At 43.1% G+C, this 26393-nt stretch overlaps 1 protein-coding gene across 1 annotated transcript in view; it reads right to left on the bottom strand.

Moving 5' to 3' along the window:
* The window catches only part of LOC144942009 (uncharacterized), a 59958-nt gene extending 35170 nt beyond the window's left edge, over nt 1-24788 (bottom strand). Inside the window, exons 1-2 of the mRNA XM_078868612.1 lie at nt 24584-24788; nt 10383-10518 (exon numbers count right to left, since the gene is read on the bottom strand). Coding sequence (XP_078724738.1) covers nt 10383-10518; nt 24584-24763 — 316 coding nt within the window. The 5' untranslated portion in view covers nt 24764-24788. The remainder of the gene's footprint in view (nt 1-10382; nt 10519-24583) is intronic.
* Nucleotides 24789-26393: the final 1605 nt, after the last annotated feature.

Raw genomic sequence — 26393 nt, 5'->3', positions numbered from 1 at the left:
GGCTCATAGCCACTATAAGTGTAAAGACAGTACAGGGCGATAGAAGGGCAGTATGGCTCCCCAGGACCATGGTTACTAATTAACGTGCTAATGAGGATTGATGGGCCGAGCGTTGACAGGGTCACGTGAGGGGAAGCACGGGACCCAACGGCCATAACGCGTAATAAGGGCGGAGATTGACAGAGCCAGGTGCGGTGAGCGAGAGTCTGGGAATAGGGGCGTGGCCGGGTCGTGCGAGGGATAAGAGCCGGCGCGAACCGGACCTGGGGGCTGTTGTTGTGGGGAATCGCCGTCGCCGTCTTCATCTTGGAACGGGTCGTCTCCATCGTCTTCGAGTAGTCTTGAGGCTAGAGTTACATTTTCTCAGAATGGAGTCGTCTAATTACCCAAGTGTATATAGTCACTCGCGGTTACTCATTAAGTTGTCAGCGGACTTTATTAATAATAAATATACGTAAAGAATAAGATGGTGTCTCTGAGAGCTACATTACAGTGGTATCAGAAGTGGCTATTGCAAGATACCGAAGAGAGGAAAGCGTGGGAAACCACCTGTAGCTTCTTCAGAAGAGGAGGACTTCCAAGGGGTCCCCCAAGCAGCCCCGGGAGACGGGGTCCTGGTGACAAACCCCGCATGTGCAGGGAACGCAGCGCCGGGGACGGAGGTGGTGATCGCCTCGCCACCCCGGCTGGCGAGGGGGGAGGTGGGGGCCGCTTCTCCCCAGTGAGGCCCGACGGAGGGATGGCGCGAGCTGGTGGCGGAGGTGGATCGGCTCCGCTCGACCGTCGCTCAATTGGTGGTATCAATGGGTGCGGCGACGTCAAGGGCGGATGTGGCCGTGGACAAGTTGCTAAATCGCGCAGGGAGGGTGGAGCGGCCGCCTGCGGCCGGGATTCCCGCGCTGGAGACCACACGGTCAGGGGCCGCCATTTCGCGGGAAGTGACACGACCGACGGCCGCCATTTTGGAACCTGCGCGGGAGGCAGCTGAGGTGGTGTCAACTCCTGCGGCGAGGAAGAGTGCCGCCAATCGACCACGAAGATTGCCCCCGGTGAAAGAGTTTACAGCAGCAGGTGGAAATTGGAGTGCCTTCACCCCTCGGTTTGAAGCAGCGTACCGGTCAGTCGACTGGACAGAGGAGGAGGCGTTGAGGGCTTTGCCTACGGCTCTTTACGATGATGGCCTCGCAACACTTTGGGCCATCCCTGTGGAAAAAAGGGCTACGCTTCAGGATGCTTACAGAGAGATGACCGCTGTATACGACCCACCATCGGCCACGCGGGGAAAGTTCCTCCAGCGGTGTTGAGGGGAAGCTGAGACACCCCTCGCCTACTGCGGCGCGCTGATGGCATTGGGATTGCCGGCCTACCCGCAGTTGGATCAAGCAGCGCTCGACTCCCTTGTGATGGAGAAGATGTTGGAATTGTCTTCGAAAATGGGTATCGTGCTACCGGTGATCGACGAAGATGCTCAGACATCCTTGTGGACCGCCAGGTGCCTGCAAGCGCACGAAACCCTGCGTAAACGGACTCGGGTGGCTGCATGGACCGGGAAGCCGTGGCCTGGAAATGGATCAAACAGCCGACCATCACGGGGCATAGAGGAGCCGATGGAGGATGGCGCCGAATCGACGGGGGAAGGTGTCGGCAGCGGTTCACGGATGGGAGCGGCGGCGAGGAGACATGCCGCGACGGAACCGACAGTGGCGATCCCGGGTCGAGGCGGCGCCATTGCCGCGAGCGGCCAGGGCCGCCTGCTTCCGTTGCGGCCAACTTGGCCACTTCGCGCGGGAATGTCAGAAGATGTGTACCACCTCGTTAAGGGCTGCACCGCTTGTGCATGCCGGAAAACACCAGCCAGAAAGTGTCAACCCCCCTTGCAGTCCATCACCGTGTCCCGAGTTAATGAGCCATTCGCGCTTGACATTTTGAGGCCCTTCCCCTGTACGCAGAAAGGTAATAAATTCCTTGTGGTCGGGGTAGAGTATTTCTCCCGGTGGCCGGTGGCTTGGCCCCTACCCGACCAGACGGCGGCGTCTATAGCCGATACCTTTTTGCACGGTTATGTGTTGGATATGGGGGCTCCCGAACAACTCGTTACAGACCAGGACAAGAACTTCTCATCAAAGTTGTTACGTGAAGTGTGTGACATGCTAGGCACGAATAAAATTCGGACATCGCCTTACCATCCTCAGATGGATGGCATGGTAGAATGCCTTCACAAAACCCTAACGTCGATGCTTTGCCAAGCAGTCGACGAGGCGCAGACAAATTGGGACCTACACATCCCTGGGGTCCTGGCAGCATATAGGATGGCCCCTCATGCCTCCACGGGATTTTACCTGTTTTTCTTGATGTATGGTCGCGAAAGTGAACCCACTATTGATGTCCAATTGGGTCTGTCCCACAGAAGGAAGAAGCATTCTCTGCCAGCGACCTTGCAGGTCACGCTAGATCGGATTTCTGACGCACGCGAGGCAGCTAAAGAAAACACTGCCAGGGTGCAAGCCGCTAACAAAACGAACGTGCGTCGTCGCGAGCACGTGTTGCCATGGGTGGTAGGGGATAGAGCATGGCTGCACTGCCCACCGGTGCCGTTGCACACGTTCCCCAAATTGCACCGGCCATGGCAAGGGCCGGTGGAAATCGTTGAAGTTAGATCGCCGCAGTGTGTGCGTGTACAGGTAGGGCGCCGCCATAGGTTTGTCCATGCGTCGTGCTTAAAGCCGTACGTGCGTCCCCGATTAGAAATTTCATCTCCAGTGTCTGTGCGGTCGGGGTCTGGTGTGTCGGACAGGCCGAAGTAATCGGACGCTGAGGAAACTATGTTGTGCCGCCCGCAGTTCTCGAGCCCTTGATGTCGGGGGAACCCTGAAGGCCTGCCACACGCAAGGGGCCACCGGTAGAGGACCTGTCAGCCTCTCCCGGGCAGGCCTCCAAAGACTTCGACCCTCCCGGTCTAGTGACCAAGCCGTCGTTGGCTGAAGAAAGCTAAAATCCTACCCGGGGAGACGGGCCGGCATTGAGGACTCGGTCAAGGGGGTTGACATTTCGGTGACGGATCGCCTGTGAAATTGTGTTTTTGAGTTGTGTGTTGTTGGGCGACCGCATGTTTAAAATGTCCGATGCTTGAAGTAACGATCGCGGGGGTTGCGTTGCGTGCGTTGTTCACATTGTTATTGTTGTTGGTTTGGTTGTTGTCCGCACTGTTCTTCTTCTAAGTGGTTCCTTTTCATCCTCTTTGGTCCTATAACATTGATTGTGCAAGCATTGTGTTAAATGTATGGTTCGGCCTAGAAGTTGGTTTAAAATCGTTGTAGCAGGGGACGGCTATATTTTAAGAGGGGGGGGGGTGATGTAAATACAGTAGGGCGATGGAGGGGCAGTATGGCTCCCCAGGACCACGGTTACTAATTAACGTGCTAATGAGGATTGATGGAACGAGCGTTGACAGGGTCAGGGACCCAACGACCATAAAGTGTAATAAGGGCGGAGATTGACAGAGCCAGGTGCGGTGAGCGAGAGTTCGGGAATAGGGGCGTGGCCGGGTCGTGCGAGGGATAAGAGCCGGCGCGAACCGGACCTGGGGGCTGTTGTTGTGGGGAATCGCCGTCTTCATCTTGGAACGCGTCGTCTTCATCGTCTTCGAGTACTCTTGAGGCTAGAGTTACATTGTCTCAGAATAGAGTCGTCAAATTACCCAAGTGTATATAGTCACTCGCGGTTACTCGTTAAGTTGTCAGCGGACTTTATTCATAATAAATATACGTAAAGAATAAAATGGTGTCTCTGAGAGCTACATTACACAAGAACAATTCGGCAACTCGAATAGTCTCAACATTCCAATTATTACCCGGTAACCACTTTGACTTCGAGAAAGCGCTCCCAGCTCAACACAATAACATTTCAGTGTGCATTGCAACCAGTCAGAAATGGGAATTACCGTAATGTAGTATTGCATCGCAATTTTTCTCCCGCCTATGTAAACAATGTCATAGATTACATTATGTGCACACAAATTAGCGGATAATAATTTAACTTCCCAATAACCTCATTAGAGACACTCCAAGACTGAAGCCAGTGTTTGCATCTCTAGGTGCTATAGCTGTCCTAAGATGAGAAAAAAAAACTGTAACATAGTAAAAATGAATACTGTCAGCATCACTATTGTATTAAAAATTTATTAAAACAACAGGAGGGATCAGAGGCGTGCAGGAGGCTCAGGGATCTGATGTATTGAGCTGTGGCACAGTGCCAGCTCCACGTATCACTGAATTTCAAATTGCATAGGAAGACAAGATAAATGTAACAAAATAAAAGCTGGAATTATATTCTCAGTGTTGGACCATTGAGTATAGCAATTTCATATTTTTTTCAACATTAAATCCATAATTTACCAACTATTGCAGTCTTGCATCATTTATTATTTTGTTTCACTGCACTCCGAGTGACTGATGTGTGGAACAGTTTGACAAAATTGATTGTGGCAGCACACTGACTTGTCTCTAAGCATCGAGATCTCAAAGCAGTGTCTGTGCTGGAACTGCTTGAGAACATTAGCCATGGAGTAGAAACCACGAGATAATGGAAAACATTTTTTAAAAATCCATGATAAGTATTATTATACAATCCAAGTACATTTTTTGTTGAAATAATGTATAAACTGCATCTCAGGATGCTGTACAAAACAAAGGAAAATATTCATCATGGGGAAAAAATGTGTGTGTATAGGCTACATATATTTATGTATTAACAGACATTTTGAGGAGACATTGCGAGAAGAGATCATGGCCAGCAGTCAAGGGTAATGACAGAGTGGCAGCTAAAAAACAGGGAACACACGCCAGAGTACGACCCCCGTGGAGATGAGGATTGAATACAGTGGGATAGTTACATTGCCAAGACTATGAGAGATGGCAACAGCTTGGGGAGGCCTCTATCGAGCAGTGGACAGAACGTGGTCTCAATGACAATTATTAACATGACAATGATTGTATATCATTACCACTATCAACAAACAGCACTTACAGCAGTGATTAAAAATAAAAACTATCCCAGCCAATCTCTGTTCACTGCTAGATGTAACAATGACATTACCTCTGCAAGTGGGCAACTTTAATCCATTATGTTAACTACGTGAGAATAAAATGATATAATTATCAAAAAAACACATTCCTGCAGAGGGAGCAGGTAGGAACGTTGGGTTGCTCAGTCAATGGCCAGGGTCAACGGCGGCGTGGTGTATTCCGCAAATATGCCCGACTGTAAGGGCGGGCACAAGCCGGCGTGAGTAGGTTAAACGTTGAGTTTTATAAGGGCACCACGGGGTGACCAGCCCCTCCACACCCAGCATCACCCCTCCCACCCCCCACCCAGCCCCACCCCCCACCCAGCTCCACCCTCCCCACCCAGCCCCTCCCCACCCTCCTCACCCAGCCCCTCCCCACCCCCTCCCTACCCACCCAGCCCCTCCCTGCACGACGGACGGACACAATAATCCCCTGTGGGCTGGTGTAACCAGGAGGTTCCTACCAGTATAAGTGACCATGGGTAGCTGTCGTGAAGGAGGGCATGAACTGAGTCGTCTAGGTCACAGAGGACTAATTTTACATGTGGCTAAAGCAGTTACCCGTGGCTGAGAAGTCTTAACATATCTTAATGTCTTCTGAGAATCGTAGTGAAGAGTCAGATGACAAAATTTAGATGGCAAGGGTGTCTTTATTGCTTCAATATTGTTGACAAATAGACTAATATCTGCATTACAGTATTTTTTATTATTAGCACCATAAAACTGCATGGAACCAGTTTAAATTTGCATTAATTCAAAAGGCAGTTTTAGTCGTTCTGTACAATATGTCGCAGAAGAAAACGAAGCAGAATGAAGATAGAGTGTGGTTCAGAGACTGTTTAAATAATTCAACCATTTCCTATTGCATGTTGTTGATTTGTGCCTCAACTGCTGTGACCATTTTAATTCAAATTTCCCAGTGATGTGGTCGTTGCGGCCCACAATTTCTGAAGGTAATACATCTTTCCAGTTGGCCATTATTTGTACCATATTTAATTTATCAACGAAATAATTTTTTCAGCTATGCTAGTATTACAATTACTGACCAAGCAATGCTGGTACATATTGAAAATTACAATTAACGGACCTTAGTTTGAACACGTAACTTGACAAAATGAACACAAATTATTAGAGTGTATTCACAACTATATGTGCTAACCTGAGGGTGTTTTAATAAATTTAATCAGTTCCAATTTAATACAAGCTGCAAGAAATATAGAAGATTTCGATTTAAAGCTTTCGTGACTGCAGGGATTCATCTTCTTGGTTCTTTCGGTAAAGTCACGTAGAAGGGAAGTAATAAAATAATAAAAATAAAACATAATAAAATGAAATAATTCTCACGACGTTTCGGCTACAACGCAAGCAGCCGTCTTCAGGTGAAGCCGTCTTCAGGTGAAGACGGCTTCACCTAAGCCGAAACGTCGTGAGAATTATTTCATTTTATTATGTTTTATTTTTATTATTTTATTACTTCCCTTCTACGTGACTTTACCGAAAGAACCAAGAAGAAAAATATAGAAGAGTCAATGAAGACATGTATGCAGATCAGTTTATGCATTGTGCAGATATATTACTTTTCTCCGCTGTGCAATAGTTTTAAATATATGTATTTTTAACATATTAATTATTCATGTCAGCAAAATTCATTAGCCTATGTCCATGTAATTGATCTACTGGACTGTTAAGACATACTCACTGTATATACACCACACAAAAATATACTGCAAAGTATGTTTCCATTGTGGAAAACATGTTTTAATTAACCTATTAACGATTTACCAATATGAATAACCTATATAAAGTACTCACCAATGAAAGGCTCACCAACCTTGAATTTGTACACATTTAAGCATGTTCTGCATTGAAAGCATAGGAAGCATTACTTTTTTTTAAAGATTCTAATATACACCGATGAATACATACAGGACATATATAGTATGTTTACATATCAACAAATGTAACACATGCAAACACAAACAGTATACTGCAGCATTATTACCAGCCAGTCCCAGAGAGACCATTACTGCCTTGCACATCTGTTCTTCCTAGGAGTAATATGCCATTAGTTTGCTAACTTTTGTGTGGGGCTCTAAAACACAGTGTCCATATGCTAACTGGTCCTGATAAGCATGGCCAAAATGGGCCACGAGTGGCTGGTATCACAGCATTGTGAGCTAACTAACCACACCATTAATCACATAAAAACAACCGCCATTCGCCACTAAGTGGCAGTGATTCTGCAATGGTGATTGTGCCAAGCAAAGTGTGTCCATTCAACAAAACCCACACGCACATATATACACACAAATACGTGACTTTCAGATTACATAAGTTTTGTTCCGATATACTGATTATAAATGCTTTGGTTACCCAAGTGAGTGTGTTGGCTATACATACATATCTTAAATAAACAATATTAATGTAGGAGGGATACCCTGAAAGAAATACCTGCCATATTATTTCAAATATTTTTTGTTTCTTCCTTTTAAAATTGTATACACATACATTTCCCTCCAACATGAACATTCCAATCAAATATATAAATGACAAAAAGCCATCATAACAGAAACAATGTGCAGGCCAATTTGTGTATAATACACAAAGGTTTAAGTGCTTTTTATAACAACTCCAGGCTACAGAAAGCCTGAGAACATGAAAGGCCACAGTTGAAGTGGACTGCACTGCCCGATCCATAATATAGCCTAGTTCTGGCACCATCTGAATATTTTCTGTTTGGCCCTTTGAACGATGGCTTACCTGAGCAACATTTTGAAAATCACACACTGCCGCTGCACAGGATGCCATTCAAAAATCGTTGCGTAATATAAAGTCATACTTTTACCGTGATTGAATAGTGGTTGTGAATCCATCCACGTTGCAAGTGCATAAAGAGGGATTGAGACTGTTGAAATACTGCTAAATTAATGTTTGTGACGTTCCCACAAATGCAAATATATGATGAAAATTTAATTTACAGAAATATAGGGTGTCCTTTGTATGACATTGTCTTGTGTGGGCCAATAACTCATGCTGACTTCAGAATCAGAATTTTTATATAGCCAATTAAAGATAGTCTGCATAAAGGTGTGGATTTAAAATGATACCACACAAAGTGCACCACTGGCTCCTCAATATGGCACAAGTCAAAATGTTAAAGTGTACCCGTGCTGTAAAAGTGTATGATTCTATCCGTATTTCTGTTAAAATGTAAAATATGTGAATGTGTGTAAGATGGTCATATCAAAATGGGCATACAGTACTGTACTTCACTCGTTTATGTACAGTATGTTGAACTTCTTTCGCACTGTACGTAGCCAAACCGAGCTAATCGGAGGTGCGGGGGAAGGACAACAAACTGAACACAGAAAGCAGTTCTAAAGAAATGAGTTTTCAATCCAGATTATAAAATCCATAGCTACAGTGGCTTCCTTGAATGCGTTTTACACAGCACACCTGTTTTTGTGAGAGGAGAGGAATGTTTGACCCCCCCCTGCTGTTCTCATTCTCCTCCCAAACACAACTGTTCAGTTTTTACTAAAAAAGATTTCGCTTTTGTATACTGCTAAAAAAAAAGCAGGTGGAGTAACCAGTTGAACATCACTGTATGTGTATAATGTTGTTCCCCATCTTAAAGGATAATTAGCACTTCAGAGCTTTTGCGATTAATGTTGCATCGCATTGAAAATGGTATTAAATTACCAGTTAATCGAGCAAGGGTTGCATGAATGCTCTAGGAAGCAAACATCGTGATATCATTAATGATCATTAGTCTGTCCATAATTTCACCGACGTCACAAACGTTGCCACAGATTCATAATTAAGGCAAAGTCTTTTGTGACCTTTATAAGCAGACGTTGGAGAGATCACTCAATAAAACATGCATTAGTGGCCAGGATATTAAATTAGACTCCTGGCCATCTGCACAACACGACAATTAAAGGAAATCTATCAGAGGTTTCAGGTTGTATCGTTCAGCTGTTGCCAAGTACCAAGCACACCCTTTGAATGCAGCCTTTGGTGGTTTTCATAGTCACAGTTACACAGACCTGTTGGTATGTATGCATGTTTTTTTTTAGAAACAACTGCTTCACAGAAGTAGTTTTTTACTTGCAGATAATGCATTCGTCTTTACCAGGTCCTCGTATGTCACGATAAATTTACCAGTGGAAGGAGCTAAAGTTAGGTTAGATACCTCCACGTTGCCAACAGCACAAACTGAAAAACAGAAAAAGATGTAAGTATCATCAATATAAGTAATGACCTTAATCTGTATGTCTCATAAACCTCTAGGGTACTTCCCGACAAGGTAGAAAGCTGCAATTTGGTAAATAGATAGCTTTTACGACACAAACAACAGTACAAATCAGAAAATCCGATATTTTTCATCTTAAGGCCCCTAAATTTTTAAGTGCCCCATAAACATATTTGTGCGTGTCATTCAGAAACCATTAAGCAGCAAATACAATTAAAGCGAGAACCATTGTTCTATCTTTTGTTTTATCGATATTTCGAATTAAAGCGGTTTTGAACGAAAACATTTATTTCATGTTAATATCTGAATAATTAGAAAACAGTAAAGAATCGGAGCTCCCCTCAGAAAATTCAGTTCATAAATGCTTGTTCATTCTAATAAAAAAAGGATGGAATCTTAAAATTGAGCAGTTTCCGATGGGTACGTCTTTAAATATAAAAAGTTAGAATCAAGTCGTCAACAATGTTCTTTTTGCGGAAAAATATACATTTTTGTAGTTCTTAGTGTCTGATCGCAGATAAAATTGTCAAAAATCATATCAGGTTAATTATTGAAAACTTTTGCCTGGCGAAGACAGGCTTCATGAACTCGTAATATATAAATGTGATTAATCCTGAAATGTCCTTCGCTAAGGTAGATGTCACAAAGATCACAATAATTAAACTTGTTTTTAATCACCAAAAAGTTACTTTTTATTTTACCAGATAAGGCCCACTGAGCTATATAGCTCTTTTTCAGTAACGACCTGGCCACAAATGATCATGTGGAACTGTATAGCCGCTAAATACTCTAAATGCACGTTGATTCTAAATGCGGAGGGAAAAACCGGAGGACCTGGAAATAATCCACGTGATCACGGGGAGAGAACATACAAACTTCAAATATATAGACGTCAGGTCGGGATCGAACCCACAACCTCCTTCATACCAGGCGAGGGAAGAAACTCACCACCGTGGCACCCTAAGTGTACTTGGAAAAAAACAACAGGCACTTCTGTTTTTGAAAGGAAATTTTCAGTCCTAATAAATGGCCTCATGTTAACCTTATCTGGAGGGTAATTACCTTCCTTGTTGCGGAGAAGCATGATGGTTTGAGTTCCTTTGGCGCACACGGTCGAGTACAAGCCATCAGAGCCCACATTTGGCAGACCACTGTCGTACAACGCCACCACAGCATGCAGAAGTTCTTCGGTGCAAACCTACAGCACAAGCAAAAGTCGATTGCCACTTTACAATTCCCCCGATGTGTTTCCACTGAGGCATAGGGGCCATCCATTTAGTACGCATGGAGGGGGGAGGGGGGGGTTAACCCAAATGTGTACGCTTGCGTATGGGGGGTCTACTGACAATGTATGTACGCATAGAAAATGGGGGGGGGGGGCGGTTGAAGCTTCGATAATAATTTGTCTACATTGGCCTTCAAATGAGCCACAGTTCAGTTTCTTCAGCTGTCAGACAAGTACTACCGGGAGAAGTGGGACTGTGGGAGAGGTGTCACTTGCATGCCACCGTGCCCCTGACTGCGAGCTATCACGCTGCTGTGCTTCAGCCTGACATTGCGCGTGTTGACGGAATCCCGATAATACGTAATCTGTTCGACTGGGTTCAGTCGGCGTTTGAACCTAGCGGACACGAGACATTTTTTTTAAAGGTACGCAACTTAATTCTTTAATGCAGCCGGCAGGTGTTAATATTATTCATCCTTGATCGTTTCTGCGTGGATTAAATATCGGCCGTTCTATAGGATTCGGGGGAGAGGGTGCGTTAAGCGTACGTACGCAGGTGGGGGGGGGGGTGTAAAAAGTTCGCGTGCGTACAGGGAGGGGGGGGTCAAGTTTTGACAGATTTTTGCGTAACTACTAAATGGATGGCCCCATGTGCCGTGAAAGCTAGTACACCGCAGGGATTCGCAGCCTATCAAATTAGCCACAACCAAAATTACAGTACAAGGATCCCCCTGTTAGGGTGGACACTTGTAGTGACAGAAGTTCAAAATACATACATAAATAAAAAGGATTGTGGGGATGCCTGTGGTCCCCTTGGGTTGAGTCAATGGCCAATATGGAACCTCTGGGGAATTGGACTCAATTTTCAAGGACCCAGAAATCATGTATCAGTTTGTTGAGGCTGAAAATGCTGATTCAACACTTTAAACAATTAAAGGTGGCAACAGCATGAGGCCTTCATCCAGCAGTGGACACAACATGGCTACTGCTACTGATGATGAATACCACCTTACATCCCTTTGTCAAAGACTGTTGCATGAGGCCCTCCGACACTATTGGTGGCGATGTCACCCAAAGGGGATAACACTCCAGCCAGCGGTCCTGCCAGCCTAGTGCCACTCGGTTATCGAGGAGCCCTGAAGCACCTATCTGTGCCCCGTGTCGCCTATGGCTGCCAAAAGGAGTGCTTCGGGGGATATGGCTCCATCATCAGCGTTCACCCTCAAAACTGCACCACATGGGCTTGCCATCCCAGTGTGTCGGGGGTGTGTTCTGACGATGCAGCGAACGTGCTGAAAGCCTTATGTACAAAACACAAAACCATAATTCCCTGAATACCAAATAAAGTAGGGCAGCAAACATCCCAGTGACCTCAATTCCTCTCACCTGCTCTCAGCACTTGAACAGTTCAACAGAAAATGGTCATTTAATCTTCACAGCTTGTTCAGCATGAACACAAACGAAAAGTGTCACAACGACGCACTGCCCAACGTGTAACAAATGTGGCACAAGGCGTAAAGCAGAAGCGCAATGTGTGGACATAACGGCACCGAGTTCATACTGAAATTGCAAATAACGAAATGAAAGTACTTTAAATGGGAATACTGTAATGAGCTTGTGCACTACGGGCAATGATGAAAAATGCATGAGACACAGCCCTTCCAGGCTCCTTCCAGTAAAAGGGCCATGTTGCATTTTAATCAGATTGCCGCGCTTGTTTTATTGAGGATGGCAGACCTGCCTAGTTTACAATTGTCCACAATTGGGTGTGTGAGAGCCACGCTAACGTGTACCGAGTCTGCATCACCGGAGAGGAGGTATTGTACCATTACAAAAGATCGCAATTCCATATCAATAGGGCGTATTTTTGTTTACAATAATTTTATTTTCTTCGTGCATACGTTGATTGACTCATGGCCGGGCTCATTAATCTGTGATTTAATGTCATATACAGAACTGTACAGTAGACAGTGCGGCAGCAGTGGCACATTGGTTCCTTATGAGCCCAGTTTTCTGTGTTGGACACCTGGCCATGGCTAATGTTATTGGTGAGTGATATAAACTGGTCTTTGACAACCTCTCACAAAGACCAGTATGATCAAGTACGGTCAAACAATCTCAATAATTGACAAAGCCCCTGATGTGGGAAGGACTTAATCCATATCTGCATTAACAAAGGCCCACAACTCAGCAATCTCCGTGATTTGCCTTAGTTCTAGCCAAATGTATCTTACATTTATTTCATATTTATACACGAGAGGGCCTTAAATTACATACAGGAGGAAGAATATGTAATTAATATTTTAATGATTGTATATTTTTGTCGATCGTATTTTTTGCTGTCCTTACAGTTATTTAGTATAGTGTTGTACAAGCTATCACAATCTATATTGAAATGTGATTTGTGTGCAATGCACTCTCAACATTCATAAAGTAATGTCAAGTTTTTACTCTTAACATGAACACTACTGGGCTTTCCATTGCCACAACATGCATAAACAAAGGCTTTGAATAAAATGCCATTGCAGGCAGGCGATGCATACTAACACTGTGGCATTAATACAAAGAGCATTATAATTCCAGTGTGGGAAGCTTAAATAGTTAAAATAATGTTTGCGCTTTGTTGCCATTTGACACGAAAATGCCTCGAGACAATCAAACCAAGAACCATTAGAGTTGCAGTGCTTGATAAGAGCAAAAATAATGGCTTTTCACCTAAAATATTAAAAGAAAAATACGTCTACTCTATGTATTTTACAAGTATTGCAATAATACTGAAGTGTGAAATGTATTTTCCCAAGCATTAACGGGAGATAATGTGGGCTTTCTTAAGCCGAGTGCTAAGGCGACTTGAACAATTCACAATCTTATGCATAGGCCCAAGAAAGAAAAGAGCATGTGGGCATTTTTTCTGTGAAGGGGTTTTAGTTGTACTAATCCATAAACAAACTCAGCAATACATAATGCGACACCAGAATGGCAACTCAAGCTGAGAGGCAAGCAGGCTATTAGAGGACGTAGGTATGTACGTTGAACTTCTTTCACACCATACATAGCCAACGGTGCTCATCGGAGGTGCGGGGGAAAGAAAACAAACTAAACACAAAAAGCAGTTCCCAAAGAAATTAGTTTGCAATCTAGATTATTTAAAAGTGCATAGCTCACAGTGGCTTCCTAATATCGGAAGGAAGAGCGTTCCAGACGGCCGCAGAAGAGCATCTGAAAGTGCGCGATGCAGTGACCGTCTTTGTTCACTGCATCGCAAGCTTTCAGATTCACTGCATTGCGAGCTTTCAGATGATGGACCAACCTCTCCAGCACCGCGACATGTTACACAACGTTCAGTGAAACAGGCTGAGCCTTAGTTAAAAAGTGTTGATTGGAAAGTGTTTTTGTGCCAAGTGCAATGATTTTTCCACAGGGGCTTAAAATATCTTGTTACTGGAGAAAGTGTGTGCAGTCTTCAATGGCAGGCGAGCATGTGCTGTTGACAGGGCTTGCTGTAACATAAAATAGCTAATCCATCACATTCAAGCCTGGCAATTTTTTAAACTACATTGAACACGATATTCTTAGAATAAAAAAGCTCACATACAAGTAAAAAATGCAAGTACAGTGAAACTCCATTAATCTGTTAAATAAAACTAAAATCTGAAAAAACATATCCCAATATTTTGCCTGGTCAACAATAAATAGCCATGCATTTCCATTAATCTGCAGAAAAAATGCGGATTATAGGAGGAACGCAGTATGTAACTAGCGACTCCAATAATCTGTGAACAATTTGCAGAGTTTAGAAATTTAACGTTTTTTTTTATAAAACCATAATGGAGCTAATCTGCCACGGGGGTCTAAAGTAAATTCTTTTTAGCAGTTTGAGTCTTATATTTTTTTTAAATAGCAAAAATCCTTAACTATGCAACAAATCACATTAGCACATTGAGTCTGAGCGAAGTAAACCAATAAATGTTGTCTGTACTTGTTTCTCTGAATTACGATTTTACTCTATCTCTGTGTTGACTTAAAGCTTTCGTGACTGCAGGAATTCATATTCGTTGTGTCTTTCGGTATCTACGTGAATTTACCGAAAGACCCAAAGAATATCTATCTCTGTGACTCTCCATATCTTTATTTGCCTCTTTGCATCTCCATGTCTGTTTGTATCTCCATTTGTCAAGCAATATATGTACCCGTTTGTCTCTCTGTATCTGAATTCTTTTTTCTGAAGTGCAATCTCTCTCCATATCTTATATCACACAAATCGCTTCAGGCTGTGATGGGAATGCTTTTTTTTTGTTGCAGTGCAGCCGCTTCTTGGAAGCTCGCCACGCTGATTTTTTTTAATCCGCTGCAAAATTCAATATTTTAGAATCTCCGCCCCTACAGATTGCAGGAGTTGCTGCAAAATGTGGAGACGCTGGAAATGATAGGATTATGGATTATTGAACATTGTTTTTTTTTAGTTCTGCTGTACTATATCATCTAAATTAATTCATAAGTTCAACGTTTTAACATCCGCACCTGCAACTAGCACGGTTGGCTAGATGCAGCGCGAAAGAAATTCAACATACATATAAAACTGGGGCAATTTGTGAATTGTTGACAATTTTTTTGTTGTCAATGGTAAAATGCAATGTGTTGACTGATAGCAGTTATACATATAAATAAACAAATAGGTTGTACCATGGACATACTTTACCTTGCGTCAGTAGGTCATTGTATATGGGAGAACAAAATTGGTCAAATTCATCCCATGTAATGGCAGGTAATGTAGACAAAATTATTTCGAAGGCAATTGTTGGCTAAAAAGGTCCATTATTCCAATATGCTGCAGGTACCCAGGGTAGACAATATCATTGGATATGCACAGTATTTTAGAAAACTGATATTATTTCCATAACCTGTTTAAAGGAGACCAAACAAAATCACTAATCTACATAACCTGCCAACTCATAATAATAATACGTCTAATTTAAAATGCACACAAGACTTGCACAGCATGTCACTAGCACAAGTCAGTGGTGCCAACGGAAGGTGAAGAGAAGCAGAAGAGCAAATAATCACAATAATCAACCTCACCCATTGCTGATATTTGTATACAAAATGAAATTAATGCTTGAGTACACAGAAATTTTAAAAGCTCCCAGCTGACTAAATAAATACAGATGTGGGATTCCACCTGAAAACATTAAGAAATTAATGAATAGACCGACAGATGACTGCGTGGAGCAATAAATAAACTATGGGCATCCAGGAGAGAGTGAGCGCTCTCTCTCTCTCTCGTGTCCACACACACACACAGGAGCTGAGTGCGTGCACACACACGCCAACCCGGACACGCAAACATTATAGATTAGAGCTGTTCCATTAGCAACTCTGCAGGGCCTCCATCGTGGTTTTACTGCTCCACACAACGGCACTGACCTTATGTTCAGGCACAAACATTGCTCCACTTTGTTTATCAAGCACACACACGTACTGCAATATTGCCTGGGATACTGTGCAAGCACATTACTGATCAACTAAAAGGCAAGTAAACGAAAACAGCACGTATATATATATGACTGGCACAATGTAAACGTATATTAATGCATGGAATACATTGCGTTACATTATGTTATGATGAATATAAGTCAACTGCTAAATTCAGACTTAGCCATGTATATCTCGGTATCCATATCTCCTGCACAACTGCAGGAACCACCCCCACAATTTTACTGATCAAATTTAAGCTGAGGCTATCGTCTAGAATCACATCATATTTGTCCATTTCAAATATTTAGTTTTCACACATACACGTAAAAAAACCCTTTATTTAAATTTACAGGTTAAAAAAGATAGGACTGCTGCAGTAAATAGCTAAATAATTAAATATTGCGACATCTAAGAGCCCCCTCCTGCGCAAGTTCCTCGGGGATTTATTGTGCGTAGTATCGTATACAGGGACCCCTCTACTTACAAACGAGTTAAGTTCCAGAGGTCTGTTCGTTCGTCGATTTGCTCATAGATCAAACTTTACACCCGTCGATTCCAAACGTGTTGTACGACGTTTACACTAAACACGGGGAGTGGCTTTAAAAGTTGTATAATCTCCCGTAGATGGAGATGCCATTGGTTCTTCACGTTCTGCAGATGTAGATGCCACTGGTTCTTCACGTGGCATCTCCATGACACACGGACAGGTCTGTTCGCATCTCTGAAAGTGCTTAAGTCGAATGTTCATAAGTTCGAGGAGTCCCTGTCCACGTGTTTGCAGATATATGGTGAATCGGGACGCCGCCCCGGGCACCGCACTTTTGGAGAGGGGGGAGGGGGGCACGCTTTGACGTCACAGTGTCAGATGTAATACTTTTGGTTTAGTTTGAAAGCGTCGGGGGGGGGGGGTCCACGCAGTGGGATTTGCTCCGGGCCCTGCACACCCCCCCACCGCCCATTTCCCCCTATGGACAGCCTTGCATATACACTGCCCACCAGGGATTATTTGTCTGTCGTGCATATAAGGAGGGAAGGGTGGGGCTGGGTGGAAAGGGGAGGGTGGGGAGGGGCTGGGTGGGGAGGGAGGGGCTGGGTGGGGAGGGTGGGGCTGGGTAGGGGGTGGGAGGGGTGGGGCTGGGTGGGGAGGGGCTGGTCACCCCGTGGTGCCCTTATAAAACTCAACGTTTAACCTACACACAACACTGTACACGACACGATACACTACACTTATACAGGTAGGAACAACAGGTTCCACACTTCCCACCAGGGATTATTTGTCTGTCTGTCGTGCATGAATGCGCTGTCCAACCAAGTTCCGACCTGCCCACTCTGAAGAAACGTGTTAATGCGTGAATGTATGTGCTCCACAAAATACCAGAAAAGGCTATCGAGAGGTCACTGCAAGGAACCGAGTAAACCATTAAATCATTTTAGAATCCAGAGCATGGCAAAGCACAACACTTAAGTTGCATCGGCTTCTTTAGCTCAGGGATGGGGAAGGCGCTTCTTCGCAAGAGGCCATTTCCTTTATCCAAGGGCCAGGATAAAATCACACCATCTGTGGACTTGACCATTGTCAAAGTTGCTGCCTTTTTCCATGGGTCATGGAAACCAGAAAACTGTCATCAGGTGACGACCACTTGTGTTGCGATCGAAACGTCGTAGTTTATTATTTTCTTTGAACCTATCTACGTAACTTTATTGAAAGACCCAAAGAATATGAATTCCTGCAGTCACGAAAGCTTAAAAAATAAAAATTTAGCCCCCCTCATTAATAATCATGAACAGGTGATGTCCTCCAAATGGATACCCCCCCCCCCCATTAATAATAATTAGCAGGTGACGTCACTCCACATGGGGGGCGAGGCGCCTCCTCCCCCCTCCTTAGCGTCAACTTATAACCCTCACTATAAAGGCAGAACCCTCACGTCACGCCATCTCCGTAACGCTATTGAGACATCGAAGTAAAAAGGACGTCATGATGAACAAGGGATTATAACCTTAAAATGCAGTAGGTCTGTGTCACCGCGGCCTTACAAATTGCACACGAATGGATGCAATGAATAAATCACGTCGTGGTCTGCTTTTCACTTGCAAGTTCAGATTTACTGCAATACACCCGTCCTTGGACGGGCAAAAGGCTAGTATCCAAGAACTGGTGTGCAAATCGTAGTAATTGCCACTCTCTACCCACAATTAATTTCCATCAAAGCACTGGACTTACATCATTCCCAGAAGCAAATTGTCATTGACACATCAGATGCATCACGATTTCCTCGGCGCCATCTTTCTGTACACCGCCCATCATGAGCAGCCCAACTGTCTTGCCTCTCCTTCCCATCACCCTCGGTCTCTTCCGGGACCTGATATGCCTCGGACAGCGGTTTGGAGTCCTCAACCTGTCACAGCTGCCACTCACCCAAACAAGCTCCCGTGCAGGATGTAAACCAAAATCTTGTTCACGCGATCTTCCAGCTCGCTCGCTAGCATGTACCCCTATGTTGGTCTGCTCTGAGAGTGTTGTGTTTGTTTTGGGATTTAAGCTATTTTTAAGACCAGGCCTGTTGGGAGACATCAAGCAGATAAAGAAACTGTGTTGGGGTTCGGCATACACTCTAACGCACTCCTGGGGACAACAGACCCAGGAAATATCTACGGGACCATTTTGTACTGGCAATGCACACATTATAAACATACAACCAAACTTCCTTTGATAATTATTATCAAAGGACGTTTGTTTGTATGTTTTACCACAGGTATGTGTGGTTAATGCAGACTTGATGCATTGAAATGGGTGTCTATTTGGTGTTTGAACATCTAAATACCTCCTATATTATTGCCGGAAAGGATAAAATCCAAATCTTTTTCGTCAGATTCAGGAAAGGTCAGCAAGATGTTCCTGCCTACATCTACTTCCCGTCGAGCTTCATTCTGCCTCCCTGGGGCTACTGCCATCTCCTGAGGAACCTGCGGTGGTCTCTACTTCCATTTCTTATCCCTGTCAACATCCACTAGGACTTCATGACCTCTTCCCAGAGACAGATGCATCAGCTTTAGTGGAATGTCCTCCTCAGTTACTGAATTCAATGAAGTAAAAGCCAACCACGAGAGCCTTCCTAGGTGATAAAGAAAACGTGGCATGGCAGTGAGGAGAGAAACGGCGAGCCATGGCTTGCTGGGAAACGGCACACGTCTGTCACGGATCAAGGAGTCTGACAGGAGATTGCCCACAGGATGACACCACAGCTTCAAAGCCAATTCAGTTCTCGGAGAACTAAACAACCCTGCTCTTCTCGTGAGCCGACGATGGCTCGGCAGTGGTGTCTTGGCATATCCAGCGGCCGGTGACGAGGCAACCATATCGCTTCATTGCACTCGCAGGCTCCCTCACTCCGCAGGTAACTTCTCCCAGCCTCCTGTTTTCATCTCCGGCTCTGCCGCCCTCCTTGTGATGTACCCTTCAGTCTCGTATGATGCTCCCTACAGAATGTGATTGCCAGAAACCCGCATAGCTTGATCCAAGATCAGTCTCCCGCAAAAGGCTTACTAGAGACTACTTTCCACTGCCTGCTTGGTGTAATGTTGGCTTTCACTTCCGTATATAATTCCCGGGCGCAATGACGGGAGCTGCGTGAGGTCTTCTATATTGATATTAAGCCGCCTACTTCCCGCCAAAGCTATTTATCTCGTATCTTCAGAAAAATGAAATCACTTCATCTCACCCTCCCCTTAATGATTATCCCTATTCAGACACCTGTTTGAAAATACTTTACTACACTCCTTATTGTGGGTTGAAGGGGAGCCCAGGACCAGTTCATATATAACTTGCTGTTGATGTTAGGTGTAGATGAGAATCAGATGAGTTTATAGCACAGTGTACTAACCTCTCCAACACCACTCCACCCCTACAGTAATTAATTAAGAAATTATCATTTCTGGTAAGCAATTGCTTTAAGCAACTGTAAATTATTGACTTAAAGCTATCGTGATTGCAGGAATTAAACTGTAAAATGCATACTGGTAAATCACTCATTTACCCGACCACCCCTATGCAACTGCATAAGGCAGAGCGAGACTATAACAATGCCTTATCAGCTGATCAGAACAACTTTAATGGATATTTAAGCACTCACTGAATAGCACACTGTGCCCTGAACCAGTCCCTCACAAGAGGGTTATTAACTGGGCTATGAAATTAACAAAGTTCACGGATGAGTGAGCCTCATTGCAGAAGCTAGGTTTTTGTGTGTGTGGGTCAGACTTAGGGGACCATGAAATCCAGTGCTCTAAGGACGAAATCTCTCCCCTGGCATGCCACCTACCCCCTTATTAAAAAGATCAATCTTGTCTATAATCCTGAATAGAGTATATTTAAGCGTGCTGAAACAGCTCTGCTGTGGGGTTAGCTGCAAGGGCATTTGCATTTCCAGACTATCTCCTGCCTCTTGTCGAAGAACTCGAGGGTCAATCGGGAGTTTTGCAGAGTGGAGGGGCGGGATGACTCACTGCAGTGGATCCTTTGATGTTGCACTCCAAATGGCCTCCACACGCCTATCACTTGACATTCATCGTGTGGTTTGTCAACCTGCACTGCTGGGCTTTGGGAGGTAAATACTAAACTATCGATCGATTGGATTCAACAATGGTTATCGTCAATTAAATTGACATGTTCTCAATTACAATCACAAAGCTGCTTTGAAGAAAGTTAAGATAAAATTACATTCGTGGCAGGAGTCGCACTAATATGCCTGCATCAATTAGTGGACTATCGTGAAAGGTATACATTTGCACAGCTATGTTTATATAATTTACATTAATGCATGTCATGCATATGCTCCGCAAATGCATAATCATAACCTTGTACAGCTCTATTTAAAAAGGTGGAAGTAAAATTGTGGCAAGCTGGATTCGGGGTATGTCACAAAAAACACCAAATTGTACCAATACATCGCTCTGGACTTGCTTGAGGGATATGAAAATCTGGTGAACAAGATGGAAATACATTTTCATGAAGCATGTGAATTTTAAAAAGGCATCTAAGATGGTATTTTATATGAGGCTGTTAAAATACAAAGACAGCTCATGACATCAAAAGGTTTCTTGTACATTGACTATATTTTTTAGGATACCAAAGGGTGGATAAATATAGACGCTCCTCTGATTGCAGTGAAGTGGCTAGCAATGTATAACAATGATCGCTAGTGGTGGGTATAATGCTCACTTTTATAATGACAGTATTCATACCGTAAACGCAGCATTAGGGATAAGGTATTTCGCTGATAACACTAAGCTCTTCTGCAAAGCCTCAGATAGAACAGCAAAACGGATCACTGTGCAGTGGTTTGAATGGCAAAGATAATTTGTAAATACTCTTTTCATAAAGTTTTTGCATTGTGCATGGTCACAATAATTTAAATATTCGTTTCAGAGAGAAAACTGCCCGAGCGAATGTGGACCTGTAGACATTTTTGTGGATACATTTTATAGCCACAAGCAACCAAAGCTAATTGCATTTTAAGTTGCATTATGAAGTGTAGAATGGACATAAAATGGGCTGTGTTGAGTTAAGGGCCACAAAAGAGCAAAATGCTAAATAAAAATGTATTGAAGGAGCTAATATAACATAAATAAAAGGTAACCATAATAATTTGTTGTTTTCTGATAATCGAAAATGTCTCATTTCTTGCATCTCAGATAACAGTTCACTCTGCTGTGTAGGCTGTTTGCTCAAGAAACGGCACTGCTGAGGAAGGAAGCAATGGCTAGGGAGTCACTTTCCATAACTTCCCAATAACAAATGCATTGCCCCCGCAAACCCAGAGGTACTTTTAAGTTTTAATGAAAAACAATCAATACCTACACAGCTCGTTTTCTGAATCACAAATTCTTGGGGTCATCATAACTGGCTACTATCAATGTGTTAAAGCGTTATACAAGAGAATATAAAATCATGAGAAAACATTTCACGAAGTTTTATGTATCTCTAATGAACATGATACACTGTATGTGATAAATGGATGTGTTTTTTTTTACAATGGCTTCATTGGCTTTACACAGTGTCTATCGAACAAGAAGTGACAAGTTACTGAATTTTCCATCATTTGGTGACAGAGGTTCTTGCATTTAGTAAATATACTGTAATACAGGTGCAAACTTCATAATTCAAAAGGGATTCCAATAGGATCCTCTGGATTGTAATAGGTTACACAAATGAGTTACAATAAATAACCTTTGAAGTTATTTGTATATACATTGTATACTGGCCAGGGGAGGTTAACTCAAGAAAGCAATTTTAACTATTGTGCTGTATCTGGCTTTTCATGATGAAGGCACAGCTTATTATCCAAGCGGCCTCTCCGGTTTCATAAAGGTTTATATGGCTTGGGTAAGACATTAATTACTTTTGTCTGAATTATTTCATGCATAAGTCTGCATATGTTGTGGTCGGTACATAATTTTAGGTCTGTAAATGATACTCTGCAAATAAAATAGAGTAATAATATAGCTAATTTACAATTTCATACAATGCGAGTATTGTACATTGTGATAATTATGGGTGCAATGTCAAGACAAAATTACAAAATATAAATCTACGTGATATTCCATTGCCCATTCCCTTCCTCTTCCCTCCCGTTGCACCACCACTCCTTCGCGTCCCTCCCCTGTAGCCCTTTCATGACCCCCACGTGCCCTCTGTTACGGTTACTCATTCCTCGGCCCTTGCAGGCCCTTTCCATCTAAATCACTCGATTTTTGTTACCGCTGCTAAACCATATTAAGTGCCTTGAGCTAAGGCGCTCTAGAAATATGAAATAAGATATGAAAAACTGTTTGATATCAGTGATGTGATTTTGTTGAGACACGCATGAACTAATTTATTTAGTTTTTCTCCCTAAGGGTTATATTTATCAATCTTCAAAATCCGTTTTGCTGCTTCTCTGCTCCAATGTATGCTATGATGTCTTAAATTGAATGTGTTGTGTTCTACAATTTTAAAAAAAAAAATTTATCAACTCTTAAAAAACGCTGTATTTTCTTCATACGAAGCGGAGGAAGTATCCACGGTCACAAAGAGATTTAATAATGGAATAACTATGGACATCATCAAATGGAACCAGCTATTGGAACTAATTTAGGGGACCTATTTACGAAATGTTTACAAAAAATGAAATGCCTCGATCATGGAAGGATGCCTCTATCATTCTTCCATTTAAAAAGGAAGACAACACTGATTTTAAAAAATGCAGATCGATTAGCCCCCGACCACACGTATATAATCTGTTTAGAAAAACGATTGACATAAAGGTGGCAATAGACAATAATAATTACCGCCCTATCTAAATCCTCTCCCCTCACGTCAAGATCTTTAAATCCCAAATCGAAATTTTAATCTCATATGCCCGATTCGATTTGCGTATGGTTGTCACTCTTAAGACTAAAATATACAGCATACTTGCACATGTACCTAACTCTTTTTTGCACCTCTTGATCTCATATACTTGCAGTTTTTTTTTATCGTGTTTCGTTTACAACTGTTAAATACATTGTTTGTTACTTGTCCAATATTCCTGGATGACAGACTTGTTCTCTGCAATGTTGATGTTTTTTTCCGGTTTTCGCTGCTGCGCTTACGCACCGCAGATCTCCATTGCAAAATAGCCGAGCAAATTACTCAAATGGATCATAAGTGCATACCTGTCAACCCATACGGTTTACCCGTATTCTTGTACAGGGAAATATAGTTTTTAGGTCCATACGGCGTACAGCGGTTTCAATACGGGCAAACATGTTTTGGTCTGTAAAGTCACGTAAAAGGGCGCTGTCTTTCCGAAAGACCTGTTCTTCACCTGAGGACGGCTGCTTGCGTTGTGGCCGAAACGTCGTGAGAATTATTTTATTATGTTTTATTTTTATTATTTTATTATTTCCCTTCTACGTGGCTTTACCGAAAGAACCAAGAAGATGAATCCCTGCAGTCACGAAAGCTTTAAATCGAAATGTTTTGGTCTATTTGTGTTTCTCCCTTGTGATGGGATTTTGTAGGATGAACGTTGAGATTTTGTAGGGCACGGGGTGACCAATAAGGTCTGAATTTGTCTGTAACAAGTTAGGGCACTGATAATGGTTTGCCAGCTATGTAACAAATGCAAAATAAATTCAAAACTCTGAACCGTGAGCCTCTTGCAGCAAGCGGCGAACGCGCCACCGCTGAGAACCCGACACAGCCCCCACGTGTCGTCAACACACCCTCACGTAACAAACAACTCGCTGTTCAAGGCTTCCACCCAGCAGAGGAAGAATAATGATTCGTACCTCCGATTAACACAGTTGGCTACGTACGGTGCCAAAGAAGTTCAACATACATGACTCAACTATTATTGGACTGACAAATACTGTAAACTTTCTACATGTATTATTCACCAATAATATAAATACAACCCGCTTTTATCAATTGTATACGTGACAGTTTTTTTTTTCACCAAAACGTACAAGCATGCATAAATGTAATTTTAATAACGAGTGAAATGTCACGACATATATATATCTCAACGTGACCCCTCACCCCGGCCACCGTATCGCGCGGCCGTCTGTCGCGAAGTGCGCGCCCCAAGTTGAGCACGTAGGCCGCGGCGGTGAGGACCGGGTCGGCCTGGACGCGCCGCCGCGATTGGGGCACCGAACCCGGCAGAGAGTCAGGCTCGCGCCTCACGAACTTGTGCGTTGTCACGCACGCCGCCTCCATGTCACCCCGCGCCGTTGCTATGGGAATCGTCACGTGGAAGGCGGGTGACGTCGTTTTGAAATAGGCGGGGCCTCGGTGCTCCACGCCCTCATGAGCTGTCCATGGTGCTGAACCCATTGACAGCGAATCTCTCAACCAACTCTTTGGTTCTTTCGGTAAAGTCACGTAGGTAAAATAATAATAATAAAATATCTATCTACCTACGTGACTTAACCGAAAGGAACCAAAGAGTATGGATTCCTGCAGTCACGAAAGCTTCAAATCAAGATTGAATCCTCAACATATTAGTCAATAACACTGCAAGCCCTGAAGAAAAAAAGATATAACAGGTGACGTTTCGAGCAATTATCCTTCGTTATTATACATAACTCTTAGCCACTCTATCTCTCTGTCCTATGTATGTGTGATGAAGAAGGTTAACTTCCCTGAACGTCGCCTGTTGCAGTATATATTTTTTTCCAATTTAAGGCCAGAGTTATTTATGAATGTGTTTTCAGTTTTTGTGCTTGTGCACTATTGCCAACGCATTATGACCAACTAGTCTATATATACGTTTATAATTGGCGACGTTTCGGGCAATGACTCTTCTCTCTGGTACCACGTGTTTATTGACGAATGTGTTGAGTTCTTTGTTATTTGTGATTGTGGCACCACTGCCAACGCAGCATGAGAAACATTGTAAAATATGTTTGAGAAAATTCAGTTGTGTGTCTCCCCATATAAATAAAAATGTTATAATCCATCAGCCTATTTGCATCCCAGATCAATATCAAGGAGCCTGTATTTAAGCGAGAAAACTCTGGACTCGCTTCCACATTCTGGGTCTTATCAACAGTTAGGCTTCTTTGTGTAACGTACTCGATTCGTTTCCCATATATATAACATAGTTTCCAAAGTACTGGAAGCTAAAATGTAGCGTATTTCGGGAGATTCTTATAATCGCAAACATGATGTAACTTTAGATAGTTTACAATGTGATTGTCGCAGTTAAAAACTTTAATCAAATTAACACTTTCAGAGGAAGCGTGGACATTGCTATAGGGATGAAACACTCGATTCTAAGGGTTGCAATACCTGCATCGACTCGCGCACATAAAAGCTATATATTATTCTAAGATATAACATTCAAACTATATTCAAATGGTACATTTATGGAATTGGAGGAAAGATGCTTTCCAAAGCAGAAACTAGAAAGCATGGTTAAATAACCCAACTATGGGAGGCCCGTCATCAAGCAGCGGATTGACAAAAGGATGAAATATATGAACATGTTGGTGTACATGCATGCAACAATATGACATTTGCTTTGCATCTATAAACCATGAATTTAATGGGCTGCTATATCCTGTCTGACATTAATGAATGCACGTGTTATGATCTACACTGCATGCTTTTGTAATATTCACTGTGTAATTTGCACTAATGCATTCTGAATGTAATGTGTGTACATCTGAAATTATTTTTGCACCTTAGTTGATTTTTTAAAATGTTTTTCTCTGCGTCTTGTGATTGGGTATTTTTTTTATTTTGTTGTATCTTGTACAATACTTCATTGGCATGTTCCTCCTTTTGTAACCCAGACTACCTTTGCAAAATTGACGTTTCGTATCAATGGCTGTCATCGCCTTTG

Source organism: Lampetra fluviatilis, chromosome 26, assembly GCF_964198595.1.
Source record: "Lampetra fluviatilis chromosome 26, kcLamFluv1.1, whole genome shotgun sequence".
Classification (NCBI taxonomy): domain Eukaryota; kingdom Metazoa; phylum Chordata; class Hyperoartia; order Petromyzontiformes; family Petromyzontidae; genus Lampetra; species Lampetra fluviatilis.
Note: the sequence above shows the minus strand (reverse complement) of the source record. Positions and strands in the feature narration are given on the sequence as shown.